Consider the following 27,427-nt stretch of genomic DNA (forward strand, 5'->3'; position numbering starts at 1 on the left):
GGAGCTGCTCTGTACATGGAGGGGGGGAAGCTAAGGGTGCTGGGGCTGGAGGGGAGCTGCTCTGTACATGGAGGGGGGGAAGCTAAGGGAGCTGGGGCTGGAGGGGAGCTGCTCTGTACATGGAGGGAAGTGAAGCTAAGGGAGCTGGGGCTGGAGGGGAGCTGCTCTGTACATGGAGGGGGGGAAGCTAAGGGAGCTGGGGCTGGAGGGGAGCTGCTCTGTACATGGAGGGAAGTGAAGCTAAGGGAGCTGGGGCTGGAGGGGAGCTGGGGCTGGATGGGAGCTGCTCTGTACATGGAGGGGAGATGATCACCCAGGAGACCAACTTCTTATAGGGGTGGGGATGGAGCTGGAAGCTGGCCCTGCTGTGGCATCATCACTGGGGCAGGGGCTGGTGGCCTCAGGGGCATGAAATAGGGTCCTAGGAGGAGCAGCAGAGGCATTGGGCAGGAGCAGCCAGGGCTGTTGGAGCTCTCAGGGCCCTGACATCTCCTTTAATTGCCGTTGCCCCTAATGGTTCAGCACGACATAAGCAGTGGGTCTGGGCCAGCATCAGCCCAGGGGATGCACTGCTGTGAATGTGTTTGTGCTCCTAAATGAGCAGAGGGGAAAAGAGCCATCAAGGCCTCCGGGGATGGTGGCTGGGGAGCAATGAACACTGCCAAGCATGTGGCAATGGCAGCTCGGGGACCCGCTCAGCCTGTGGCTCCCGCGGCGGTGAGCAGCCAGGGTGCGAGGGGGAGGACACAGCTGGGCTGGGGCGCAGCCAGAGGCAGGCTGATGACTGTGGGAGGCAAAACAAACAGCAAGATAAAGATGCTCAGGGAATCGACCGCTGCCAGCCCAGGGAAGCCTTGGGAGCATGGCCCTGGGGCAGGGCACAAGCTGCACGCAGCTGCTCCTCCTCCTCTGTCCCACTTGCCTTCACTGCTGCCTACTCCATCCCTGCTTCTTTCCCCCTCTGCCCTGGGGCTGTGCCATCACGGCTATTAGCTGAGCTTTCTCTTCTCTTCCCAGTTCTGCCCCTGGCTTTCTGCACCCTGAGTGCAACCAAAACCAGCAAAACCCCCAAAGGCTGAGCTTGTGCTGGGGTCTTGTGGTGATTGTTGCACAGGGGTGTGCAGGGAGAAGTAGAAATACTGCAGCAAAGGGCTGCAATTGCAGCTGGAATGGCAGGCTCTGGAACCAGCACAGCTTGGTTGTGCTGGAAAGCTGAATGATAGACTGGGCTCCTGCAGGAAGCTGTGAGGATCTGCTTAGGAGCAAGGGAGACGCTGGAGTTGTTGAGCAGGAGCATTGTCTGCCACTGAGGTGAGCAGGAGGGCCAAGAGGAAGGGTGCAGAGAGACTGCAAAGGCCTGCAGGGACAATGGCTTCAGAGCAGAGCAGCTTGAGCTTGGAGGTGAGGAAGAAGTTGTGCAGCAGGAGGGTGGTGGAAGCCTGGCACAGGCTGCCCAGGGAGGTGGTTGAGGCTCCCTGCCTGGAGCTGTTGAAGGGGAGGCTGGAGAGGGCTGTGGGCAAGCTGCTGGAGTTGGGGCTGTCCCTGCTGAGTGCAGAGGGCTTGGGCTGCCTGAGCTCTGGAGCTGCCTCCCAGCCCATTCTGGGGGCACTCGAATGCACAACCCCTCAGCAACAGCAGTGTTTGGAAGTGTTGCAGTAAGCTCCACTGCCCAGCCAGAAGAGCTGCCTGGCCAAAAGGTCAAAGTCAGACCTGTTTGGGCTTTTCTACAGAGTGCCAGGGGCTGGCAGGGAGCTGCAGAGCTCAGCCAGCCCAAGCCCCCTGCCCCAGCAGGGGCACCCAGAGCAGCTCACACAGCAACACATCCAGCTGGCCTTGCAAGAGCTCCACACAGGGAGACTCCACAGCCCCCCTGGGCAGCCTCTGCCAGGCTTCTCTCACCCTCCCAGGGAACAAATTCTTCCTCCTCTTCCCATGGCACTGCCTCTGCCTCAGCTTCCACCACTGCCCCTTGTGCTGGCATTGGGCAGCCCCCAGCAGAGCCTGGCTCCAGCCTCTGGCCACTGCCCCTGCACAGCTTTAGCCCCAGCAAGGAGCTCACCTCTCAGGCTCCTCCTCTCCGGATGGTGTTGAGCAAAACAGGAAAGGATTTGAGCAGCCACAGAGACTCTTCCCCCTGCTTGGGAAGGTCGTTTGGTTGCCTGTGGTTTGTCTCCTCTCTTTGCACAGCCTTTCCCAGGAGCCCAGCAGGGCTCTGCTCCGGCAGCAGCCCGGTGCCGGCGTGCGCCCAGCTCCGCCGGCGGTCAGGAGATGTTTGTGCTCCTGGGGGTGCTTGTGCCGGGGGTGCTCCTGGGGGTGCTTGTGCCGGGGGTGCTCCTGGGGGTGCTTGTGCCGGGGGTGCTCCTGGGGGTGCTTGTGCCGGGGGTGCTCCTGGGGGTGCTTGTGCCGGGGGTGCTCCTGGGGGTGCTTGTGCCGGGGGTGCTGCCGGGGGTGCTCCTGGGGGTGCTTGTGCCGGGGGTGCTGCCGGCGCTGCCGTGCCGCGGGAGGCTCTGAAGCTGCTAAGTGAAAGCCAATTAGTTGAAGTGCAGCAAAGCCTTGTTTGGATGCTCCTCGGGAGAGCTCAGTGCTTAGGCGTTACGACAGCTTTGTCGGTGAGGGACTGCGCCTGGGGGATGAAGGCTTTCGCTGCGGCATCTTTAGTGCCTTGGTGGTGTTAATGGAGACGAACTTCCCAGCCGTCCCGGGGCAGGGCTGCGCAGCGGAGGTCTGCGTTGCCTGAGGTGCTGACAGGATGAGGAGGAGTTAATTGGTGGCAGGCTTTTGGTCTGGGGACATGTGGAGAGGCCTCCCCTCGTGGCTCTGGGAAGCTGAGGTTTCGGTGAGAGAATGGATTCAGAGCACAGGAAATCACTTGGCCTGGAAAGCCCCCACTGAGGTCCTGTTGTGTTTGAGGCTCGGGGCTCACCCTGCTGTGCTCTCTGGTTGGATCTTGCTCCTCGAGCTCTGAACCGCTGGCACTAACCTGTCCTACCCACCCCAACAGCTCCCTTCCCTCTGGCCTCTGTCCGGGGAGCAGACACCACGAGTCCAGAAATGCAAGGCAGCCTATTCATGTGAGCTCCCGGGGGCTCAGTCCAGGTCATCATTGACCCTTTGGACTCTTGGCACGTTTGGGATGAATTCATGGGTCAGGCCCTCTGCCCTGCCCTGCTGAGAGCACAGCTGCAATCCTGGGTCCAGTCTGGGGCTCCCCAGTTGAGGAGAGACAGAGAGCTGCTGGAGAGAGTCCAAGGCAGAGGCAGGAGGATGCTGAGGGGACTTGAGCATCTCCCCTGGGAAGAGAGACTGAGAGCCCTGGGGCTGTTTAGCCTGCAGAGGAGAAGGCTGAGAGGGATCTGATCAATGTCTCTCAAGAGCTGAGGGCTGGGGGGCAAGGGGAGGGGGCCAAGCTCTTGTGGGTGCTGCACAGCAAGAAGCCAAGGAGCAATGGAGACAAAGTTGAGCAGAGAAGGTTTCAGCTGCCCAGGAGGAGAAACTTCTTTGGGGTGAGGGTGAGGGAGGCCTGGAGCAGGCTGCCCAGAGAGGTTGTGGAGTCTCCTGCTCTGGAGCCTTCCCAACCCCCCCTGGCTGCATTGCTGTGTGGCCTGCCCTGGGTGCTGCTGCTCTGGCAGGGGCTGCACTGGGTGCTCTCTGCAGCTCCCTCCCAGCCTCTGATGCTCTGTGGTGCTGTGCTGGAACTGCACAAGGATCCCGGGGAGGTTACCTGTGCCAGCAGCTCCCTCCTGCTCCACAAATTCTTTGTCCTTCCAAAGAGTGAAGCAGGAAACCATCCTGAGGAGCTGGCAGCCACTCGCAGCACCAGGTCAGCTCCTGACCCTGTGTGCCAGGGCTCGCTGCACAGCCCCTGCTGGAGGGGGAGGTTATCAGGACATGTTTGCTGTGATCTCTCTTGCTGTGCTTAGCATCGGCTCCCAGCTTCGAAGGAGGCTGTGCAGAGGGCTCAGAAATAATTGTCTTGTAATTATACACCAACTTTCACTTGTTCACTTAAATGCTTGCCCCTGGGGCCCGAGCAGTGCCGAAGGAGCTGCCAAATGGGCTGCAGCTGAGCACACACTGGTGTTTAGTTTAGCTTTCAACAGGAAGCAGGGAGCACAGCGTGAGATTAGTGGCTTGATTAGCTGTTTGATGTGCAGCTCAGCCTAAGCCTGCCTCTGAGGATGTGGTCTCGCACAGCACAGGGCTGCTGCTTTCAATGGGGCATCCTAGCTCTGTTCTGAGCCTGCTGCAGCAGCTCCAAACCCTCCCTGTTCGCAGCAGAACTTGCTGCAGGGTCACTTGTGCCCTGCACAGGCTGCAGCTCCTCCATTCAGAGCATGCTTTGGCTGTGCTTGCCACCACAGTGGCAGATGCTGCTTCGTGCTGTAGGTGCTCCTTGTGTGCAGCACACCCAGGAGCGAGCCTTGCTCTGAATGGTTTGGGACAGAGTGCTGAAGTCTCCCTCAGGAGTGCAGAGCTGCTTCCCAGTGCTGCTTCCAGTCCTCTCCTTGGCTTTCAGTTTGCTGCAGCTGAGGTCCTGTGCCCTGCAAGCAGCAGCTGTGCCTTGGCTGGCTGGCAGCTGACCCTTCTTGCCTTTTCAAGAGTGGAAGGATGCTTCCAACACATCCTCTCCTGTGACTGAGAGGGGACAGAGCCTGCTGGAGCTCTCCTCTCTGCAGAACTTACCCCAGTGCTGTTTTGGGATATCTGTTCTTACAAGTTTGGGGGCTCCAGCTATCCAAGGGGTTGTAACAGTGCTCAGTTTTCCCCTTCAGCTTTTCTGCAGGGGCTTGTGGAACTGATGGGAAGCTGGCAGAGGGCCTTCTGCCCCCATCCCACCACTGCACTGCCATGCTTAGCATCTCCTCCTCGGCCTGGATGCTGAGAGCAGCTCTGTGCTCAGCAATGAGAGCAAATCAACTGATCAGGAGCTGGAAGGCACTGCCCAGAAAGCCTCTGGAGTCCCCTGGGTGGTACACTGGGGGCAGCTTTTGGGCTGTGCCTGATTATGCACAATCATAGACTCAACTTAAGGTTGGAAAAGGCCTCTGATGCCATCCTGTCCCCCAGCACCACCCAACCAACTCAACCATGGCCCCAAGGGCCTCAGCCAGGCTCTTGTTAAACACTGCCAGGGTGGTGACTGCACCCAGTGCCAGGCAGAGAATCCTGTTGCCATGGGAAAGGCCTTGCTCACTCAAGTGTTTTCCATGCATGAAGGTGAAGGGGATGAAGGTCTCCTGGTGTTCTAAATTTGCTACAACCACTCAGGGAGACTCTTGATGAGCATCTAGCTCCACCCAGCCCAGCAGACTTGTCCTCCCTGCCAGGGCAGCAGGCACCCAAGCAACAGGACCTGCTGGGATTGGAAGTCTTTGGGAGTATGGAGCCCTTGTGGATGCCATCCAAGGCTGGACAGCTGTAGCATGCATGAGACAAGAGAGCAAGGGCTTGCTTTACCACCACCATTGAATCACCAAGTGCAGGGCTCTGCAGCTGGGCTGGGACAATCCTCACTGGCAGCAGAGGCTGGGGGAGGAGGGGAGAGAAAGCAGCCCTGAGGAGAAGGACTTGGGGGTGCTGGGGGGGAGAAGCTGGCCAGGAGCAGGCAGGGTGAGCCTGCAGCACAGAAGGCCAAGGGCAGCCTGGGCTGCAGCCAAAGCAGCACTGCCAGCAGAGCCAGAGAGGGGATTCTGCCCCTGTGCTCTGCTGAGACCTCCCCTGCAGGGCTGGGTGCAGCTCTGCAGCCCTCAGCACAGCAAGGACCTGGAGCTGATGGAGAGGCTCCAGAGGAGGCTCCTGCTCTGCCAGGGGCTTGGACTTGGTGACCTTTGGAGGCCCCTTCCAACCCCTACCCTCCTGTGCTCTGCACACATTCATTGTGCTTTCACTTGGGAAAGAAAGGGTCTCAGCAACACTCAGCTTGGAAGAGAGCCTCAGGGTCCCCAGGCCAACCATCAGCCCTGCTCTGCAAGGCTCAGCCCTGAGCCACAGCCCCAAGCCCCACAGCCAAAGCACCTTCAAACACAGCCAGCCCTGGGGACTCCACCACCTCCCTGCCCAGCACATCCCAAGCCCTGACCACTCTTTCCTTGAGATAAAACCAACCTTTCCTAGTGTCCAGCCCTTTCTGTGCCTGATTTATCACCTGGAAGCAAGGGAAGCCCGGGAGGAGCAGCAGGGCTGCAGGAGGAAGTGCTGCACAAACCTCCTGATGAGTTTTACGAGCGCAGCCCTGATTGCCCCTTCCTTTCTGTATGCCTCGGGAGGCACTGGGGGCCGGCACTGCCCCCACCTTCCCTTGCCGAGATTAACGAGCCCCCAGTGCCGGCCCTCGGAGCGCTCTGACGGCAGCAGGGCAGCCTCTGGCCGGCCCCCGGTGCCCTCTAGCGCAGGCGGCCCGGGGCCGGCAGCAGAGGAGAGGAGAGGAGCTGCTGAGGTGCTGCAGCCAGGCAGCACACTGTGTGCTCAGGCTGTGCCTGCAGGAGCTGCTGAGGTGCTGCAGCCAGGCAGCACACTGTGTGCTCAGGCTGTGCCAGAGGAGCTGCTGAGGTGCTGCAGCCAGGCAGCACACTGTGTGCTCAGGCTGTGCCAGAGGAGCTGCTGAGGTGCTGCAGCCAGGCAGCACACTGTGTGCTCAGGCTGTGCCAGAGGAGCTGCTGAGGTGCTGCAGCCAGGCAGCACACTGTGTGCTCAGGCTGTGCCTGCAGGAGCTGCTGAGGTGCTGCAGCCAGGCAGCACACTGTGTGCTCAGGCTGTGCCTGCAGGAGCTGCTGAGGTGCTGCAGCCAGGCAGCACACTGTGTGCTCAGGCTGTGCCAGAGGAGCTGCTGAGGTGCTGCAGCCAGGCAGCACACTGTGTGCTCAGGCTGTGCCAGAGGAGCTGCTGAGGTGCTGCAGCCAGGCAGCACACTGTGTGCTCAGGCTGTGCCTGCAGGAGCTGCTGAGGTGCTGCAGCCAGGCAGCACACTGTGTGCTCAGGCTGTGCCTGCAGGAGCTGCTGAGGTGCTGCAGCCAGGCAGCACACTGTGTGCTCAGGCTGTGCCAGAGGAGCTGCTGAGGTGCTGCAGCCAGGCAGCACACTGTGTGCTCAGGCTGTGCCAGAGGAGCTGCTGAGGTGCTGCAGCCAGGCAGCACACTGTGTGCTCAGGCTGTGCCTGCAGGAGCTGCTGAGGTGCTGCAGCCAGGCAGCACACTGTGTGCTCAGGCTGTGCCTGCAGGAGCTGCTGAGGTGCTGCAGCCAGGCAGCACACTGTGTGCTCAGGCTGTGCCAGAGGAGCTGCTGAGGTGCTGCAGCCAGGCAGCACACTGTGTGCTCAGGCTGTGCCAGAGGAGCTGCTGAGGTGCTGCAGCCAGGCAGCACACTGTGTGCTCAGGCTGTGCCAGAGGAGCTGCTGAGGTGCTGCAGCCAGGCAGCACACTGTGTGCTCAGGCTGTGCCTGCAGGAGCTGCTGAGGTGCTGCAGCCAGGCAGCACACTGTGTGCTCAGGCTGTGCCAGAGGAGCTGCTGAGGTGCTGCAGCCAGGCAGCACACTGTGTGCTCAGGCTGTGCCAGAGGAGCTGCTGAGGTGCTGCAGCCAGGCAGCACACTGTGTGCTCAGGCTGTGCCAGAGGAGCTGCTGAGGTGCTGCAGCCAGGCAGCACACTGTGTGCTCAGGCTGTGCCTGCAGGAGCTGCTGAGGTGCTGCAGCCAGGCAGCACACTGTGTGCTCAGGCTGTGCCAGAGGAGCTGCTGAGGTGCTGCAGCCAGGCAGCACACTGTGTGCTCAGGCTGTGCCTGCAGGAGCTGCTGAGGTGCTGCAGCCAGGCAGCACACTGTGTGCTCAGGCTGTGCCTGCAGGAGCTGCTGAGGTGCTGCAGCCAGGCAGCACACTGTGTGCTCAGGCTGTGCCTGCAGGAGCTGCTGAGGTGCTGCAGCCAGGCAGCACACTGTGTGCTCAGGCTGTGCCTGCAGGAGCTGCTGAGGTGCTGCAGCCAGGCAGCACACTGTGTGCTCAGGCTGTGCCTGCAGGAGCTGCTGAGGTGCTGCAGCCAGGCAGCACACTGTGTGCTCAGGCTGTGCCTGCAGGAGCTGCTGAGGTGCTGCAGCCAGGCAGCACACTGTGTGCTCAGGCTGTGCCAGAGGAGCTGCTGAGGTGCTGCAGCCAGGCAGCACACTGTGTGCTCAGGCTGTGCCAGAGGAGCTGCTGAGGTGCTGCAGCCAGGCAGCACACTGTGTGCTCAGGCTGTGCCTGCAGGAGCTGCTGAGGTGCTGCAGCCAGGCAGCACACTGTGTGCTCAGGCTGTGCCTGCAGGAGCTGCTGAGGTGCTGCAGCCAGGCAGCACACTGTGTGCTCAGGCTGTGCCAGAGGAGCTGCTGAGGTGCTGCAGCCAGGCAGCACACTGTGTGCTCAGGCTGTGCCAGAGGAGCTGCTGAGGTGCTGCAGCCAGGCAGCACACTGTGTGCTCAGGCTGTGCCTGCAGGAGCTGCTGAGGTGCTGCAGCCAGGCAGCACACTGTGTGCTCAGGCTGTGCCAGAGGAGCTTCTGAGGTGCTGCAGCCAGGCAGCACACTGTGTGCTCAGGCTGTGCCTGCAGGAGCTGCTGAGGTGCTGCAGCCAGGCAGCACACTGTGTGCTCAGGCTGTGCCTGGAGGAGCTGCTGAGGTGCTGCAGCCAGGCAGCACACTGTGTGCTCAGGCTGTGCCTGGAGGAGCTGCTGAGGTGCTGCAGCCAGGCAGCACACTGTGTGCTCAGGCTGCTGTGGGGCAGGCAGGGCTCAGGCTGTGCCTGCAGGAGCTGCTGAGGTGCTGCAGCCAGGCAGCACACTGTGTGCTCAGGCTGTGCCTGCAGGAGCTGCTAAGGTGCTGCAGCCAGGCAGCACACTGTGTGCTCAGGCTGTGCCTGCAGGAGCTGCTGAGGTGCTGCAGCCAGGCAGCACACTGTGTGCTCAGGCTGTGCCTGCAGGAGCTGCTGAGGTGCTGCAGCCAGGCAGCACACTGTGTGCTCAGGCTGCTGTGGGGCAGGCAGGGCTCAGGCTGTGCCTGCAGGAGCTGCTGAGGTGCTGCAGCCAGGCAGCACACTGTGTGCTCAGGCTGCTGTGGGGCAGGCAGGGCTCAGGCTGTGCATTTGCTGTGGGGCACGTTCCCAGCTGCCTGGCCTCTGCTGGTGCCTTGCTCTCAGCTCAGCCCTGCTTCCAGTTTGTTTATTTTCCCCTCGAGTTCTCTGGCTGCTTTTACCTTGCTCAAGTGATTGTTGATCCTGTGGTCAGTTGTGTTTATTCCTTTGGGACAAGCTCCTTTACACTTCTCCTGCCAGCAGCCTGGCCCTGCCTGCCTGGCTGTGGGGAGGAATGAAGCACCTGGGGCAGGCTGGCAGTGGCATCTCAAGGGCCTGGAGACTTGAGGGCAGTTTTTGCTGTGGTCTCTTTGCATGTCCACTTTTGGGCACATCCCTCAACTGTTCTGCAGTTTTATTTCATAGAACCACAGAGCTGCCAGGGCTGGAAGGGAGCTCAAGGCTCAGCCAGCTCCAGCCCCCTGCCACGGGCAGGGACACCTCACAGCACAGCAGGTTGCTCACAGCCACCTCCAGCCTGGCTGCAAACACCTCCAGGCAGGAGGCTTCCACCACCTCCCTGGGCAGCCTGTGCCAGGCTCTCACCACCCTCATGGGCAACAACTTCTTCCTCACAGCCAATCTCCATCTCCCCACTTCTAGTTCTGCTCCATCCCCCCCAGCCCTGTCCCTCCCTGACACCCCAGTCCCTGCCCAGCTTTCCTGCAGGCTCCTGTTCTTTAAGCTCCTGTGTCTAATAACCTTCAGGAGTGAAGCCAATCCTGTCTCTGCTCCTGTATGGAGGCATGAAAAGAGCTTGGGCTGTGCAGCCTGGAGAAGGGAAGGCTCCAGGGAGACTTTTTAGTGGCCTTTCAGAACCTGGAAGGGACCTCCCAGAAAGCTGGGGAGGGACTTTCTCAAGGGTTTGTAGGGATGGGATGAGAGAGAAGGGATTGAAGCTGGAGGAGGGCAGAACTGGACTGGAGATGAGGAAGAAGATGACTGCAGTGAGGGTGGGGAGACTCTGGCACAGGCTGCCCAGGGAGGCTGTGGCTGCCTCCTGCCTGGAGGTGTTCAGGGCCAGGCTGGATGAGGCCCTGGGCAACCTGTGCTGGTGGGAGGTGTCCCTGCCCAGGGCAGGGGGCTGGAGCTGGCTGAGCTCTGAGATCCCTTCCAGCTGAACCCATTCCATGTCTCTCTGCTGCAGCCACCATGCCCATGCAGGGGCTGGCACTGGCCAGCAGGAGCCTGGAGAAGGGCAGACCTGTGGCCCCATGCCCAGCTCCTGGCTGTGAGGATCTGTGACCTCATGCACAGCTCATGGCCATGAGCACCTCTGAGCACACAGGCAGCTCCTGCCTGTGCAGTGCACTCTGCCCCCACAGAGAAATCCCTCCCAAGGGGAGGCCTGGAACTCACCCAGCAAATCACACAGCTCCCAGGCCTCCCCCAGGCACAGCTTAACAGGGGCTGGAAACTTTCTCTTCATTGTTTTCACTGAGGACATTGACAGTCAGGAGAGGGCTGCAGGCTTGATGGATTTGGAGGCTGCTCTCAGCAGCATCATCACCATCCTCAAATGCATTCAGCCAGTTCCATGGCTTCTATCTGCCTCTCCAGCTGCTGTTTCATGACCTGTTTGACTCTCCTGGTCCAACTGGTAGCATCATTCCTGTGGGACCACAACACAGATCCTCTGTAGCAGTGCTCATGGAGATGGATGTTGTCTGTCACCTCTCCAGGCTTAGGGTTTGGCCATCCTCCTGTCTGGTGAGTGTCAGCAGCTTGGTTCTGCTCTGCCTGGATCCTGGAGGCATTATGAATGCTCCTGCAGAAATGTTGATGCTTTCAAGGCAGGAATAATGGTCTAGAGAGCTGCTGGAGAGAGCCCAAGGCAGAGGCAGGAGGATGCTGAGGGGACTTGAGCATCTCCCCTGGGAAGAGAGACTGAGAGCCCTGGGGCTGTTTAGCCTGCAGAGGAGAAGGCTGAGAGGGATCTGATCAATGTCTCTCAAGAGCTGAGGGCTGGGGGGCAAGGGGAGGGGGCCAAGCTCTTGTGGGTGCTGCACAGCAAGAAGCCAAGGAGCAATGGAGACAAACTTGAGCAGAGAAGGTTTCAGCTGCCCAGGAGGAGAAACTTCTTTGGGGTGAGGGTGAGGGAGCCCTGGAGCAGGCTGCCCAGAGAGGTTGTGGAGTCTCCTGCTCTGGAGCCTTTCCAACCCCCCCTGGCTGCATTGCTGTGTGGCCTGCCCTGGGTGCTGCTGCTCTGGCAGGGGCTGCACTGGATGCTCTCTGCAGCTCCCTCCCAGCCTCTGATGCTCTGTGGTGCTGCACTCAGTTCTGAAGACAGCAAAGCTTCATCCTCAGCACTCAAAGCTTTGATCATGAGTTACCATTTCTAGAATCTTTTCTTCTCCTAAGGAGCTGAAGAGGAAGATGTTCAATGAGAGAGAAAGTAATGAGCAGCTGAACTGGGTGCTGGACCAATACCACATGAGTGAGAACTTTATAGCTGCTTCCTTGTGCTGGGAGCTGCTGCTGGGCAAATGCTAAGCAGCTGAACAAAGCCAGCAAAGTGCCAGAAGCCTCTGGCCAGAACCCCACTGAGATTGTCAAGGACTTCTCTGAGAGCTCCTGGGGAGGCTGTTCTTGTTCCCTTCTCTTGCAAGTCAGAGGAGCTGCTCTGCTGTGGGGACAGGCTGAGGGAGTTGGGGTTGTGCAGGCTGGGGAGGAGGAGGCTCCCAGGAGACCTCACTGTGGCCTTCCAGGATCTGCAGGGGGCTCCAGGAAAGCTGGGGAGGGACTGCTGAGGGTGTCAGGGAGGGACAGGGCTGGGGGGGATGGAGCAGAACTAGAAGAGAGTAGATTGAGATTGGCTGTGAGGAAGAAGTTGCCCAGGAGGGTGGTGAGAGCCTGGCACAGGCTGCCCAGGGAGGTGGTGGCAGCCTCCTGCCTGGAGGTGTTTGCAGCCAGGCTGGAGGTGGCTGTGAGCAACCTGCTGTGGTGTGAGGTGTCCCTTCCCATGGCAGGGGGCTGGGACTGGCTGAGCCTTGAGCTCCCTTCCAGCCCTACCCTGCTGTGCCCTTACAGGCCTGGACCAGCCACAGCCATTCTGTGCTTCTCTTTTCCTCTGGACAGAATCTTCTGAGCCCTGTTTTTCCCAGGGCTGATGCTCTCCCCTGGGTAGGTGCCAGAGAACCTTTCTGCCCAGGGGCATTCTGCTGTTGTGCATCTGAGACAAGCCTGGCCCTCAGGCTGTGTGCTCACAACCCCCCCCAGCCCTGCAGAAAGCCTCAGAGCAGAGGGCAGCTTGGATGCCTGGCTCCCCCAGTGCAGCACACTCCCAGCTGCCATCTGTTTGCTGCAGCTCCATGAGGTTACAAGTGAAGGGGGAGCCTGAGGATCCCAGCTGATGGAAAGCTGCTGTCTGCTCCCTGGAGTTTATGCCTCCTGGCAGCTGTTAGTACCTTGTTATCTGGAGCCTGTTAACTCAGGGCCTGTCTGTAAGTGATGGGAAAGGTCTGCTCCCGTTTGCTTTCCTCAGCTAGGAGAAGTCTGCAGGCATCAGCCCTCCAAGGCCTCAGGTCAGTAGCATCATGGAAATCTGGCTGTGTTTGGAGCACTGGAGCAGCCATAACATGAGTAGCTCTTTGTTTGCACAGGCTATTGTTCCACAATCTCATCTTTCTCTCTAGCCCTTCCCCCCACCTCCTTTCCTTCTTTTTATAGCTTTCCAGTCACTTATGGCTTGTATGCTCCACAGCCCAGGGAGCAGCTGTGCCTGTGGCATGCTGGCACTGCAGCACTACCTGGCCTGGGGGTGCCAGCAGCACAGTGCCAGCAGCTGAGGCCTCTGCACCTGTAGGAGAATCACCCTGGGACAAGCCTCTGTCAGCTTTGTTCTCTAGAGAGCAAAAGCAAAGCACTCAGTGTGCTGATGGAATGGAGAGCAAGCTGGGCTCAGGTCACAGCTCACAGGGCAGAGCCACACTGTCCCAGGCAGCTGCTCTCACCAGGCAGGAGGGCAAGGGCTGTGAAGGCAGGAGTGTGCCTTCATGTTATAGCAGCATTGTCCCTGTGTTCCAAGTGTCAGCATCACACAGCTCAGGGGCTGGAAGGGACCTCTGGAGAGCTCCCAGTCCAACCCCAGAGCAGCAGCAGAGAACCCAGCACAGGGCACACAGAACACATCCAGACAGGGCTGGGAAGGCTCCAGAGCAGGAGACTCCACAACCTCTCTGGGCAGCCTGCTCCAGGGCTCTGGGAGCCTCCCAGGGCAGAAGTTCCTCCTGATGCTGAGCTGGAACCTCCTGTGCTGCAGTTTCCATCCTCTGCTCCTTGTCCTATGCCAGGGTGCAGCTGAGCAGAGCCTGTGCCCTGCCTCCTGCCCCCCAGCCCTCAGCTCTTGAGAGACATTGATCAGATCCCTCTCAGCCTTCTCCTCTGCAGACTGAACAGCCCCAGGGCTCTCAGCCTCTCCTCCCCAGGCAGTGCTGCAGTCCCTTCAGCATCCTTGCAGCCTCCCTTGGGCTCTCTGCAGCAGATCCCTGTCCCTCCTGAGCTGGGCAGCCCAGCCCTGGTGTATTGCAGGTGAGGTCTCTACATGCATTGGCCCAGCTCAGCCTCACAGTGCAAGCTGTCTCCAGCCAGCAGATCCAGTCATGGAGCTGCTGAAGCAGGCAGACAAAGCTGATTCCAGAGACATCACCCCACAGTGAGTCACAGAAAGCCAGACAGCAGCATTCACTAATGCTGCCACAGCCTGCCTGGCCTGGCCTGGGTTCAGCACTCATTGCATTGCAGCCTGGGAATCAGAGCTCACTTCCCTCTCTATCTCCCCTAGTTCCTGACAGTGCTAAATGCTTCTTGTGCACCAAGAGGTGACCCAAAGTCAGGAGGAAAGCAGGGCAGCAGTGGGGATTTACTGCCTGTGAGTGCCAGGCAGACATGGCATCAGTGCAGCCATGAGGGAGGAGGCTCAGACAAACTGATTAAGGGATTCAGCTTCATAAAGTTCATCCTTGGAACTCTGTGAATCACTCAGGGTTTGGCTTGGCTTGCTAAAAATACACACAGGCTCCAGAGCTGTGCTGAGGCAGCCTGGGAGCAGCAGAGGCAGCCCAGCTCCACAGCTCCAGGCTTGGGAAGCCCTTCAGCCACAGCATGCTGGGCAGGGACCCCACTGCCATCTGCACAGGGCCTTCCCTTGGCATCTCCTTGGCACCCCCTACCAGCCACTGCTGTAAGGCTTGGGTCTGATCCAGTGGAGTGCAGGTTGATAGCTTCAAGGCTCACATCCTCTCAGCTCACTCCCTGCTCCAGTGTGAGGTGACAGAGCCCTGGAGCAGGCTGCCCAGGGGGCTGTGGAGTCTCCCTGTGTGGAGCTCTTGCAAGGCCAGCTGGATGTGTTGCTGTGTGAGCTGCTCTGGGTGCCCCTGCTGGGGCAGGGGGCTTGGGCTGGCTGAGCTCTGCAGCTCCCTGCCAGCCCCTGGCACTCTGTGATTCTGTGAGAGGCTGCCCTTCCCCACTGCTGCATGCATCCTCTGCTGGTGTGCTCAGCAGGGCTTTGCTGTGGGGGCTTCAGAAGAGGTTGTTTGATGCACAGAAGAAATTCTGTAGCCCTCTCCCTAATGGCAGTGATGGTTAGATAAAAGCCTGAGAACAGAGGGGAATGAGTCCCAGCCCTGGGCTTTGACTGGAGAGGCTCAGGGAGAAGAAAGCCTCATTTTGACTGGCTGGAGAGCAGCCCTGGAGAAGGGGACCTGGGGGTGCTGGGGGAGGAGAAGCTCAGCAGGAGCCAGCAGTGAGCACTTGCAGCCCAGAGAGCCAAGCAGAGCCTGGGCTGCAGCAGGAGAAGTGTGGCCAGCAGGGCAGGGAGGGGATTCTGCCCCTCTGCTCCACTCTGCTGAGACCACAGCTGCAGCTCTGGGGCCAGCTCTGGAGCCTCTGTGCCAGGAAGGATCTGGAGGGGCTGGAAGGTGTCCAGAGCAGGGCCAGGAGGAGGAGCAGAGGGCTGGAGCTGCTCTGCTGTGAGCACAGCCTGAGGGAGTTGGGGTTGTGCAGGCTGGAGAGGAGAAGGCTCCCAGGAGACCTCATTGTGGCCTTCCAGGATCTGCAGGGGGCTCCAGGAAAGCTGGGGAGGGACTGCTGAGGGTGTCAGGGAGGGACAGGACTGGGGGGGATGGAGCAGAACTAGAAGTGGGGAGATTGAGGTTGGCTGTGAGGAAGAAGTTGTTGCCCAGGAGGGTGGTGAGAGCCTGGCACAGGCTGCCCAGGGAGGTGGTGGAAGCCTCCTGCCTGGAGGTGTTTGCAGCCAGGCTGGAGGTGGCTGTGAGCAACCTGCTGTGGTGTGAGGTGTCCCTGCCCGTGGCAGGGGGCTGGGGCTGGCTGAGCCTTGGGGTCCCTTCCAGCCCTGACACTTCTGTGATTCAATTCTGTGACTAAGAAGTCATCCTGGTCGGAAGGAACTGATCTGTACATAGGACTCCTTCTCCTCAGGTTCATGAGTATAAGCAGGTGGAGAGAAACCCAAAGAGAGTCTGAAGCAATCCACAAGGCAGTCTGAAATGCTGCTTGAGTGTAACAAGAGGAGACTGCCTCATAGCCTGCCACAGTGACTCTCCAAAGCAGGGAACACATCAATGCTCCACACCAACAGCTTCCAGAGTCAAGCTGAGAGTTTTGGTTTGCTTAACCCTCATCTGGAATATGCCCCAGCAGTGAGCCCAGGGGGCCAAGAGAGCCAAAGGCCTCCTGGCTGGGCTCAGCAATGCTGTGTCCAGCAGCAGCAGGGAGGGGATTGTCCCCTGGCACTCAGCTCTGGGCAGCCCACACCTGGAGGCTTGTGTCCAGCTCAGGGCAGCTCAGTGCCAGAGAGCTGTGGAGGTGCTGGAGCCAGGGCAGAGCAGGGCAAGGAAGCTGGGAAGGGCCTGGAGGAGAAAGCTGCTGGAGAGAGGCTGAAGGAGCTGGGGATGGTTAGTGGGAAAGAGAGGAGGCTGAGGGGAGAGCTCCTGGCTGCCTGCAGCTCCCTGCAAGGAGCTTGTGCAGAGGCTGCTGCTGCTCTCTTCTCCCAGGGCATTAGTGAGAGAAGAAGAGGGCAGAGCCTCAAGCTGCCCCTGGGGAGGTTGAGAGTGGAGCTTAGGCAGCAGAGTGGTCAGGGCTTGGGATGTGCTGGGCAGGGAGGTGGTGGAGTCCCCAGGGCTGGCTGTGTTTGAAGGTGCTTTGGCTGTGGGGCTTGGGGCTGTGGTTCAGGGCTGAGCCTTGCAGAGCAGGGCTGATGGTTGGGCCTGGGGACCCTGAGGCTCTCTCCCAGCCTGGCTGCTGCTGTGAGTCTGTGCAGGTGAGCCTGCAGCACACCTCAGCCTGCCAAGGGCAGCTTTGGAGCAGCCAGGCTGAGCTGTGACAAAGTGCAGCCTAAGCAGCAGAGAGGTTAGCTCAGGGCAGCTGCCCCAGCACTCCCCCAGCTCTCCAGGCAGTCTGAGCAGCTCAGGCTTGGGCTGCAGCCCGGCACAGTGACGCTGCCAGCACTCCCCTGAGGGTCTCTTCCAGCCTGCATGTCCCTGTGATTCTCTGATTATCACTTTCAGTCCTTCCTGAAGCTTGGAATTGCTTCAGCCTCTGGCTTTCCTTATCCTGATGAAGACATTGCTGCTCACCTCCAGGAACTGTGTGCTTGGAGCTCTGGGAAGCACATTGAGAGCTGCTGAGAGCTGCCAGCTTCCTGCTGCCTTCTTGCCTGGAGCCTGCACATCTGCTCCAGGGTGCAGCATGGTGCAGCAGCTCCCAGCCTGCAGAGTGCCCTCCTCCTGCTCTGGGAGCTCAGTGCCCTGCACATCCCCTGTGTGGAGAACAGCAACTCCTGGCCCTGCAGATGCTCCTTTCCCTGCCCACATCAGCTCCCTGGCACACTGGACTCTCCTTTTCTCACACACCAAGAAGGGTATGAGGACTGAGAGGATCTCTGGCCCTTGTGCAGGACCATGGAGGTGTTTGCAGCCAGGCTGGAGGTGGCTGTGAGCAACCTGCCCTAGAGTGAGGTGTCCCTGCCCATGGGGTTGGGACTGGATGATCCTTGGGGTCCCTTCCAGCCCTGACAGCTCTGTGGTTCTCATCAGAGAGTCTCTGTGCTGTGAGAGCTGCTCAGCCAAGCTGACTCCAGCAGGGGAGTGGTTGTGTCCAAGTATTTGGTTCACTTTTGGGCCCCTCACTCCAAGGAGGACACTGAGGGGCTGGAGTGTGTCCAGAGAAGGGCAAGCAAGGGAAGGGTCTGGAGAACAGGGCTGGGGAGGAGCAGCTGTGGGAGCTGGGGGGGCTCAGTGTGGAGAGGAGGAGGCTGAGGGAGACCTCCTTGCCCTCTACAGCTGCCTGAGAGGAGGCTGCAGTCAGGCTGGGGCTGGTCTCTTCTCTCTAGTATCAGGTGATAGAATGAGACAAAAGGGCCTGAAACTGAGCCAGGGGAGGCTTAGGTTGGGCATGAGACAATTTTGTTCCTGCAAGAGTGGCCAGGGATTGGAGCAGGCTGCCCAGGGAGGTGGTGGAGCCTCCTGCTCTGCAGCCTTTCAGAAGCCACCTGGATGTGTTCCTGTGTGGTCTGCCCCAGGTGCTCCTGCTCTGGCAGGGGGCTTGGGCTGGACGATGTCCTGAGGGCCCTTCCAACCCCTAACATCCTGAGAGCTGTGACCCTGGCAGCCCTTCCTGGCACTGGCAGGGATTAAATCACTTTTCAGCTGCAGCACTACTCTGGTGGTCTGATCACCTCAGTGGGGCACTTGCAGGGGGATGTGCTGTGGTTGTTCACAGGGGAGGCCATCAAACGGAGTGGAGCTGTGTGGCTTGTGGTGATTTGTAGTGCTGGCAGTGAAAAATGGAGCACAGCAGCTTTGAAACCTCTTCCCTGCCTGGCTCTTGTGTGCTGAGAACACTCCTGAGTAAGCTGCTAACAGCTGCTTTGGGCTGACTGTCCTCTTCCCTGTGAGCAGCCCTGGAGCCACAGAGTGTAGTAAAGCCTCTGCTGGGGGGGGAAATAAAAGCCTGCCATAAATGGAGCCTGGGAGGTTGGTAATTAAGCAGTTAGGAAAGCTTTATGAGAGGCAGAGTGAATAAATATCAAAGCTCCTGAGCTCTATTCCCTGCCATAAAGGAGGCTTCTCTCCAATTAGAGCCTGCTTGGAGGGGCAGGGGAGGATGAAAGGCTCTGCCTCCAGACTGGTTACTGCTGAAAGCAAATTGAAGTTGCTGCTTGTGATAAAACACAAGGCCATGGCAGGGCCTGAGTGCTCTGGTGGGAACCTGCAGCCTGGGGCATGTGTTTTGCTGCCTGGTGCTGAGTGCATGGGGAAGCAACATCTGCTTGGGTCAGCCTGAACACAGCCATGGTCCAGGCTGAGCCCCCCAGGCCAAACAGAGCTGCTCTGGGGTCTGCTCTCTGCCACTCCCTACCCAGAGCAGCAGACTTCTGCACAGCATCCAGCACAGAACGAGTTGGGCTGGAAGGGAGCCCCAGCCCCCTGCCATGGGCAGGGACACCTCACACCACAGCAGGTTGCTCACAGCCACCTCCAGCCTGGCTGCAAACACCTCCAGGCAGGAGGCTTCCACCACACCCCTGGGCAGCCTGTGCCAGGCTCTCACCACCCTCCTGGGGAACAACTTCTTCCTCACAGCCAATCTCAATCTCCCCACTTCTAGTTCTGCTCCATCCCCCCCAGTCCTATCCCTCCCTGACACCCTCAGCAGTCCCTTCCCAGCTTTCCTGGAGCCCCCTGCAGATCCTGGAAGGCCACAATGAGGTCTCCTGGGAGCCTTCTCCTCTCCAGCCTGCACAACCCCAACTCCCTCAGGCTGTGCTCACAGCAGAGCAGCTCCAGCCCTCTGCTCCTCCTCGTGGCCCTTCTCTGGACACCTTCCAGCCCCTCCAGATCCTTCCTGGCACAGAGGCTCCAGAGCTGGCCCCAGAGCTGCAGCTGTGGTCTCAGCAGGGTGGAGCAGAGGGGCAGAGTCCCCTCCCTGCCCTCCTGGCTATGCTTCCAGCACCTCCAGATCCTTCCTGTCCTGGGATGGCTTTGTGATGGGCTGGGAGGGCACCTAACAGGGTCAGGTTTATTCCCCTTCCAAAGACTTTCTGTGTAGCCCTGGGCAAGTCCTTTGCCTCCTCTGTGCTGTGCAGCTGTGAGATGGGAGCAGGCAGCTTGCTTTTTCCCTGCTGTGTCTGCTGTCTGGAGTTGTGCTCTCAGAGCTCTGTTCCAAGTGTGTTTGGGCCAGACCCAGTGCAGGTGGGGCCCCAGGTCAGTTGTTATTACTGGAATACAGCTGGACAAGAGCCATCTGTAACACCAGACACAAGGGGAGTGACAGAAGTACCCTGCAAGCACTTCAGAGCCAGGTCAGTGCAGCAGAAGGGATCTGCACCCTTTGACCAGCAGCTCTCAGGCACTTCTCATTTCCATTGTGCCCCCCCTGGATGTCTCAGTGAGGAGAGCCCAGGTTCCTGCCCCTGCCAGCAGGCTGTGATTGTGGAAGGGGTTGTGTCTGGAGCAGCTGAAGCTACCAGAATGGGCTGGGAGGTTGTTCTGGTCCTGGTTTGTTGGGAAAGGAGAGCAAAACTCCTTCCCAGGTGGGTTTCTGTCACCTGAGTGAGTCCTCTTTGAAGCCTTTAGACATACCTCACAGAATCCCCAAGGCTGGGAGAGACCTCAAGGATCATCAGGTCCAACCTGGCACCACAGACCTCATGACCAGACCATGGCACCAAGTGCCACATCCAAGCCCCTCTGGAACACCTCCAGGGATGGGGACTCCACCACCTCCCTGGGCAGCACATCCCAAGGGCTAACAACTCTCTCTGGGAAGAACTTTCTCCTCACCTCCAGCCTGAACCTCCCCTGGCACAGCTTGAGACTGTGTCCTCTTGTTCTGATGCTGGGTGCCTGGGAGAAGAGCCCAACCCCCACCTGGCTACAACCTCCCTTCAGGGAGTTGGAGAGAGCAAGAAGGTCTCCCCTGAGCCTCCTCTGCTCCAGGCTAAGCAACCCCAGCTCCCTCAGCCTCTCCTCACAGGGCTGTGCTCCAGACCCCTCCCCAGCTTTGTTGCCCTTCTCTGGACACCTTCCAGCAGCTCAACCTCTTTCCTGACCTGAGGAGCCCAGAACTGGACACAGGACTCCAGGTGTGGCCTCAGCAGTGCTGAGCACAGGGCAGGATGAGCTCCCTGCTCCTGCTGGCCACACTGTTCCTGATGCAGGCCAGGATGCCCTTGGCCTTCTTGGCTGCCTGGGCACACTGCTGGCTCATGTTCAGCTGCTGTCAACCAGCACCCCCAGGTCCCTCTCTGCCTGGCTGCTCTCAGCCACTCTGCCCCCAGCCTGTAGCTCTGCCTGGGGTTGCTGTGGCCAAAGTGCAGCCCCTGGCACTGGGACTTGTTGAATGCCATCCTGTTGGCCTCTGCCCATCTGTCCAGTTGGTTGAGGTCCCTCTGCAGAGCCCTTCTGCCCTCTGACTGACCAACATCTGCTCCCAGCTTGGTGTCAGCTGCACATGTGCTGATGTCTGACTCAGTCCCCTCATCATGTGCTGACCCCTGTCCTCCTTTGGTCTGGAAGTTAGACTCACCCATGGCAGGTGCCAGAGCTGCCCTTTGCCTTACAACCATGGAATCTTTGAGTGGGTTGGAAGGGACTCCCAAAGCTCACCTGCTCCAACCCCCTGCAGTGAGCAGGGACATAGAATCAAGGAATTGCCAGGGCTGGAAGGGAGCTCAAGGCTCAGCCAGCCCCAGCCCCCTGCCATGGGCAGGGACACCTCACACCACAGCAGGTTGCTCACAGCCACCTCCAGCCTGGCTGCAAACACCTCCAGGCAGGAGGCTGCCACCACCTCCCTGGGCAGCCTGTGCCAGGTTTTCTCCATGTCTCTTAGCTCTTTGATAAGCTTAGACAGAAGATAAGACACTGGGGGGCTGGAGGGTGTGGAGAGCAGGGCAGCCAGGCTGGGGAAGGGTGTGGAGAGCAGGGCTGGGGAGGAGCAGCTGAGGGAGCTGGGGGGGTTCAGTGTGGAGAAGAGAGGAGGCTGAAGGGAGAATAGAGAGTCCAGAATTAACCAGGTTCCAGATCATCCAGTCCAACCCATCCCCCAGCACCATCTAACCAACTCAACCATGGCACCAAGTGGTTAAACCCCTCCAGGGATGGGGACTCCACCACCTCCCTGGGCAGCACATCCCAAGGGCCAATCCCTCTGTCCGGGAGGAATTTCTTCCTCACCTCACTGCTCTCTGAAGCTCCCTGAAGGGAGGGTGGGGTGAGGTGGATGTTGGTCTCTTCTCCCTAGTATCAGGTGATAGAACAAGAGGGAATGGCCTGAAAATGTGCTGGGGAGGTTTGGGTTGGACATGAGGATAAAAGCTCTTCAAAGAATGAGAGGCCAGGCACTGGCAGAGGCTGCCCAGGGAGGTGGTGGAGCCCCCATCCCTGGGGCTGTTCAGGAAAGGTGTGGCCATGGCACTTGGGACAGGGTCTGTTGGCAGTGCTGGTGTCAGACTGGTGCTTGGGCTGGGTGGTCCTGGAGGCCTGTTCCAAGGGACACAGTGCTGTGATTCTCTCTGTGGTCAGTTGTGGAGGAAATGGTTTGTCAGGCAGGGGAGGAAGCTCTCCCACAGGTGACCTCCCCTCCAGCCTCTGAGTGTCCAGGCTGTGTAAGGACTGTGGCACCCAAGGCAGTGCCTGGGAGTGCTGGATCATGCCCCCAAGGGCATGGTGCTCCCTGTGCTTGCCTTGACGAATGCTGGCAGTGCTGCTCAGGGCAGTGTGGCCTGAGTGCCTTGGCCTCTGCTGCTGTTCATGAAGTGGGGTCAGAGTAGGAACTGGGGCCCCAGGGACCTGGGCAATATTAACAAGTCTTAATATTCTTTCTTTTTCAGTTTTCTCCTTGTGTTTGGTTGCTTGATTTTGTCCGTGTTTTCCACTATCCCTGAGCACACAAAACTTGCCTCTGGTTGTCTCTTCATCTTGGTAAGTGAACCTTCTCCATACCAGACAGTTGTTGCCGATGCTTTGATGTGCACTCAGCTGCTCTCCCTCCTGCTGGTGGAGAGAGCAGCATCACTGGGAGCTGCTGCCAGTCCCAGGCACTGATCCAGGCTGGGCAGGGACTGGCTGGAGAGCAGCCCTGGAGGAAAGGACCTGGGGGTGCTGGGGGAGGAGAAGCTCAGCAGGAGCCAGCAGGGAGCACTTGCAGCCCAGAGAGCCAAGCAGAGCCTGGGCTGCAGCAAGAGAAGTGTGGCCAGCAGGGCAGGGAGGGGATTCTGCCCCTCTGCTCCACTCTGCTGAGACCACAGCTGCAGCTCTGGGGCCAGCTCTGGAGCCTCTGTGCCAGGAAGGATCTGGAGGGGCTGGAAGGTGTCCAGAGAAGGGCCACGAGGAGGAGCAGAGGGCTGGAGCTGCTCTGCTGTGAGCACAGCCTGAGGGAGTTGGGGTTGTGCAGGCTGGAGAGGAGAAGGCTCCCAGGAGACCTCATTGTGGCCTTCCAGGATCTGCAGGGGGCTCCAAGAAAGCTGGGGAGGGACTTTGGAGGGTGCCAGGGAGGGACAGGACTGGGGGGGATGGAGCAGAACTAGAAGTGGGGAGATTGAGATTGGCTGTGAGGAAGAAGTTGTTGCCCATGAGGGTGGTGAGAGCCTGGCACAGGCTGCCCAGGGAGGTGGTGGAAGCCTCCTGCCTGGAGGTGTTTGCAGCCAGGCTGGAGGTGGCTGTGAGCAACCTGCTGTGGTGTGAGGTGTCCCTGCCCATGGCAGGGGGTTGGAGCTGGCTGAGCCTTGAGCTCCCTTCTAGCCCTGGCAGCTCTGTGATTCTATGACTTACAATCTATAAACCATACAAGAACCACCTGGACATAGCCAGAGGGTTACCAGCAGCTTCCTCCTCTTTCACCTCATGGTTCTAGGAGACCAGCCTCGCCATCAGGCTGATGAAAAGCACACTGAAACCGAGGGTTCCACTGCCTCTATTGGTGTTCTGTTGGTGTGGGAGTGCCGCCGAGGTGCTGCCCGCCGCGGTGCTGCCCCTCGAGGTGCCGCCGCGGTGCCGCCGAGGTGCTGCCGAGGTGCCGCCCCTCGAGGTGCCGCCGCGGTGCCGCCGAGGTGCTGCCGAGGTGCTGCCCCTCGAGGTGCCGCCGCGGTGCCGCCGAGGTGCTGCCGCCGTGCTGCCCCTCGAGGTGCCGCCGCGGTGCTGCCGAGGTGCCGCCGCGGTGCCGCCGCGGTGCTGCCGAGGTGCCGCCGCGGTGCCGCCGCGGTGCTGCCCCTCGAGGTGCCGCCGAGGTGCCGCCGAGGTGCTGCCGAGGTGCTGCCCCTCGAGGTGCCGCCGCGGTGCTGCCGAGGTGCCGCCGCGGTGCCGCCGAGGTGCTGCCCCTCGAGGTGCCGCCGAGGTGCCGCCGCGGTGCCGCCGAGGTGCTGCCCCTCGAGGTGCCGCCGAGGTGCCGCCGAGGTGCTGCCCCTCGAGGTGCTGCCGAGGTGCTGCCGAGGTGCTGCCCCTCGAGGTGCCGCCGCGGTGCCGCCGAGGTGCTGCCGAGGTGCTGCCCCTCGAGGTGCCGCCGCGGTGCCGCCGAGGTGCCGCCGCGGTGCCGCCCCCAGCCCCTGCGCCGCAGGGTTGCTGTTGCTTGCCCGCTGGCGCTTTTCCTGCTGCCGTGCGGCGGTGCCTGGGCAGGGTTGGTGCTCGGGGCTGCTGCTGCTGCCGTGTCTCAGCCGGCGTGCGGCAGGAGGCACTTCTGCTCCGCACGGGAGGTGGTTTGGTGTCTCCGCTCCCGCCCCGTGCAAGCTGCCGGCGGGCGCTGGCATTTCCCCGGCAGCGCGGCCTGCGCTGTGGCAGTTTCCTTATCCCTTCACAACGCTTTGCTTTGGGGGGGTGTTTCTCTCTGCTTTATTTTGCTCTCCTTTCCCCGCCTCTGAGCAGGATCTGAATGACTTCAGTCCCTACCAGCGCTTCAGGTCTTTCCTCGGCCGTGTGGAGGCCACTTTGCCTTGCTCTGCGCCTTGATGGGCCATTCGCTTCTGCAAGGAGTGGCCTGGGGCCAAGGGCTTTAGTGATGGTTAAAATGGCACTGCAGAGCCACAGCCGGCCCTGGCCATTGCTGTTCCACCTCTGCAGCAGGCTGGGGCTCGTTAGGTGGTGCCTGGGGGCGAAGGAACTGCTGGCAAACGCCAGCCTTTTATCCAAAAGCCCCTAATGAATGATGGCCTGAGCAGGCTGATGAGCATGACCCTGGTGCCTGCTGTGCCTCTACAGCAGTGTGGTTAACCACAGCACAGGAGCTGCCACCTCACAAGAGGAGGAACTTCTGCCCTGGGAGGCTCCCAGAGCCCTGGAGCAGGCTGCCCAGAGAGGTTGTGGAGTCTCCTGCTCTGGAGCCTTCCCAGCCCTGTCTGGATGTGTTCTGTGTGCCCTGTGCTGGGTTCTCTGCTCCTGCTCTGGCAGGGGCTTGGCCTGGGAGCTCTCCAGAGGTCCCTTCCAGCCCCTGACACCCTGTGAGCCTCTCTGCCACTGCAGCAAGATAGCTGAGCATGGAGAGCCCAGAACTGGACACAGAGCTCCAGGCAAAACCTCTCTGGGGCAGAGCAGATCTTTGTCCACATTGCCAGTTCTGATTGTGCATCCCACAGCCCCCTCTGACCACAGAAATGGCTCAGGGAGGAAGGGGCTGTGTGGTTGATCCTGGCAGCATCAGTGCCAGCCTGGCCCAGCATTGGTGTGCTGCAGGCTGCTGCCTTCAGCAAGCCCTTGGCAGGAATGAATCCTGTGGTGACGAACTTCACAGCTCCTGCTGTGGGTCTCTAATGGAGAAAAACAAACACAGCAAGGGCTGAGGTTCCAGAGGCAGGCTGCGGCTGGCTGGCTTGTTCCAGCCTGCTGAGGCATGGCTTGGTCCTGCTCTGCACACTCAGTGCTTAGCTGACACCAGCAGTGCTGTCAAACAGCCTTCTGCCGCTGCAGACCGAGAGGGAAATGCATTTCTCTGTCCACTCAGGAGCAGCCAAGGCACAGCTGCAGTCTCTGAGCTTTCACAGCCTTTCCCTTGCAGTGCTTCACACAACCCTTGCAGAGCAGCAGCTCAGCAGGGACAGTTGTGTGAACTGCCAGAGATCTGGGTCCAGTTTGGGGCTCCCCAGGTGAAGAGAGACAGAGCTGCTGGAGACAGCCCAAGGCAGAGGCAGGAGGATGCTGAGGGGACTTGAGCATCTCCCCTGGGAAGAGAGACTGAGAGCCCTGGGGCTGTTTAGCCTGCAGAGGAGAAGGCTGAGAGGGATCTGATCAGTGTCTCTCAAGAGCTGAGGGCTGGGGGTCAAGTGGGTCTGCCCAGTGACAGGACAAGGAACAGCCAGGTACAAGCTGGAGCCTAAGAGGTTCCAGCTCAACATGAGGAGAAACTTCTTTGTTGTGAGGGTGAGGGAGCCCTGGAGCAGGCTGCCCAGAGAGGTTGTGGAGTCTCCTGCTCTGGAGCCTTTCCAACCCCCCCTGGCTGCATTGCTGTGTGGCCTGCCCTGGGTGCTGCTGCTCTGGCAGGGGCTGCACTGGATGCTCTCTGCAGCTCCCTCCCAGCCTCTGCTGCTCTGTGGTGCTGTGGTTTGGCTCCCTGCTGGAGCTGGAGAGAGATGTATCTTGTCTAATGAAGTGCCCCACGGATGCAGCAGGCTCTGGAGCTGCCTGCTGGCTTCCTGTGATCTGTTTGCTTGGCAGATTTGTTGCTGATGGTTCCCCCCGGGCCATGTTAATTGTCTAGACAGCTCATTCGGTCTTCCTTCAATACCTGAGCTGCTGCCTGCCCTGGCACCTGTGGCTGTTGATCTATGGCAGCTATTCAGATGTGCAGAGGGAGGTTAAAGAGGGAAGTGTGGATGAGGTGAGCAATCCTCTCCCTCCTCCTCAGCAGGGCCAGGGGGGCTGAGCTGATTCCCCTGCAGGCAGACAGTTCCATTTGTCTCCCCGGCTTCGCCTGGCGAGGGAGCAGAGCACAGCTCTCCCAATCCCTGCAGCCTGAGTGCTGCCTCCAAACAGCAGCAGCAGCTCACAGTAAATCATTGTTTGGGGAAGCAGCATTAGCTGAGGGCTGCTGAGCATCAGCAGAGGCTAATGGCCTTGTCTGGGTGAGCAAACCCTCCTGTGCCCACAGCAAACCTGTGCCACCCGGACCCAGTCCTGGCATCCACGGCACCACTGCTGTGCTCCTGCCATCTGCTGCTGATCAGGGCAGCTGCCAAGGCAAATACAGCATCACAGGGTGTCAGGGGTTGGAAGGGACCTCTGGAGAGCTCCCAGTCCAAGCCCCTGCCAGAGCAGGAGTGGAGAACCCAGCACAGGGCACACAGAACACATCCAGACAGGGCTGGGAAGGCTCCAGAGCAGGAGACTCCACAACCTCTCTGGGCAGCCTGCTCCAGGGCTCTGGGAGCCTCCCAGGGCAGAAGTTCCTCCTGATGCTGAGCTGGAACCTCCTGTGCTGCAGTTTCCATCCACTGCTCCTTGTCCTATCCCAGGGTGCAGCTGAGCAGAGCCTGTGCCCTGCCTCCTGCCCCCCAGCCCTCAGCTCTTGAGAGACATTGATCAGATCCCTCTCAGCCTTCTCCTCTGCAGACTGAACAGCCCCAGGGCTCTCAGCCTCTCCTCCCCAGGCAGTGCTGCAGTCCCTTCAGCATCCTTGGAGCCTTCCTTGGGCTCTGCAGCAGATCCCTGTCCCTCCTGAGCTGGGCAGCCCAGAGCTGGCTGCAATATTCCAGGTGAGGTCTCAGCAGGGCAGAGCAGAGGGGGAGCAGAACCTCCCTGGCTCTGCTGGATGAATTTGATATTCTATTTTGTGCTTCAAATGAATCACAGAAGCACAGGAGGTGAGGTTGGAAGGGACCCCAGGGACCATCCTGTCCAAGCTTTCTAGGTGCCAGTGTCATTGAACTGAGCTGGCCCAGCACCCTGGCAAGCTGAGCCTTAAACCTGAGCAGTGCAGGGGACTCCACTGCTGCCCTTGGGAGGCGATTCCAGTCTCTGACTGTTCTCACTGGGAGGCATTTCTGGAGTCCAGTGGCAATCTGCCCAGGAGAGTCCTGAAGATGAGTGAGGTGTGTGGTTTGGTAGGGTTGTTGTCCAGAAACAATCATGGGATCATAGAATCACAGAATGGCCTGGAAGGGACCTGCAGAGCTCAGGCAGCCCAAGCCCTCTGCACTCAGCAGGGACAGCCCCAACTCCAGCAGCTTGCCCACAGCCCTCTCCAGCCTCCCCTTCAACAGCTCCAGGCAGGGAGCCTCAACCACCTCCCTGGGCAACCTCTGCCAGGCTTCCACCACCCTCCTGCTGCACAACTTCTTCCTCACCTCCAAGCTCAAGCTGCTCTGCTCTGCTTTGCAGCCCTTGGCCCTGCT

The 27,427-nt window shown here is 60.0% G+C and overlaps 1 protein-coding gene across 1 annotated transcript in view; it reads left to right on the plus strand.

Annotated features, from left to right (window-relative positions):
- The window catches only part of KCNQ5 (potassium voltage-gated channel subfamily Q member 5), a 221,708-nt gene that overhangs the window by 114,617 nt on the left and 79,664 nt on the right, over positions 1 to 27,427 (plus strand). The window contains exon 2 of the mRNA XM_054162532.1: positions 21,944 to 22,034. Coding sequence (XP_054018507.1) covers positions 21,944 to 22,034 — 91 coding nt within the window. The remainder of the gene's footprint in view (positions 1 to 21,943; positions 22,035 to 27,427) is intronic.

This window comes from Dryobates pubescens, chromosome 6 (assembly GCF_014839835.1).
Source record: "Dryobates pubescens isolate bDryPub1 chromosome 6, bDryPub1.pri, whole genome shotgun sequence".
In the NCBI taxonomy this organism is placed as follows: Eukaryota; Metazoa; Chordata; class Aves; order Piciformes; family Picidae; genus Dryobates; species Dryobates pubescens.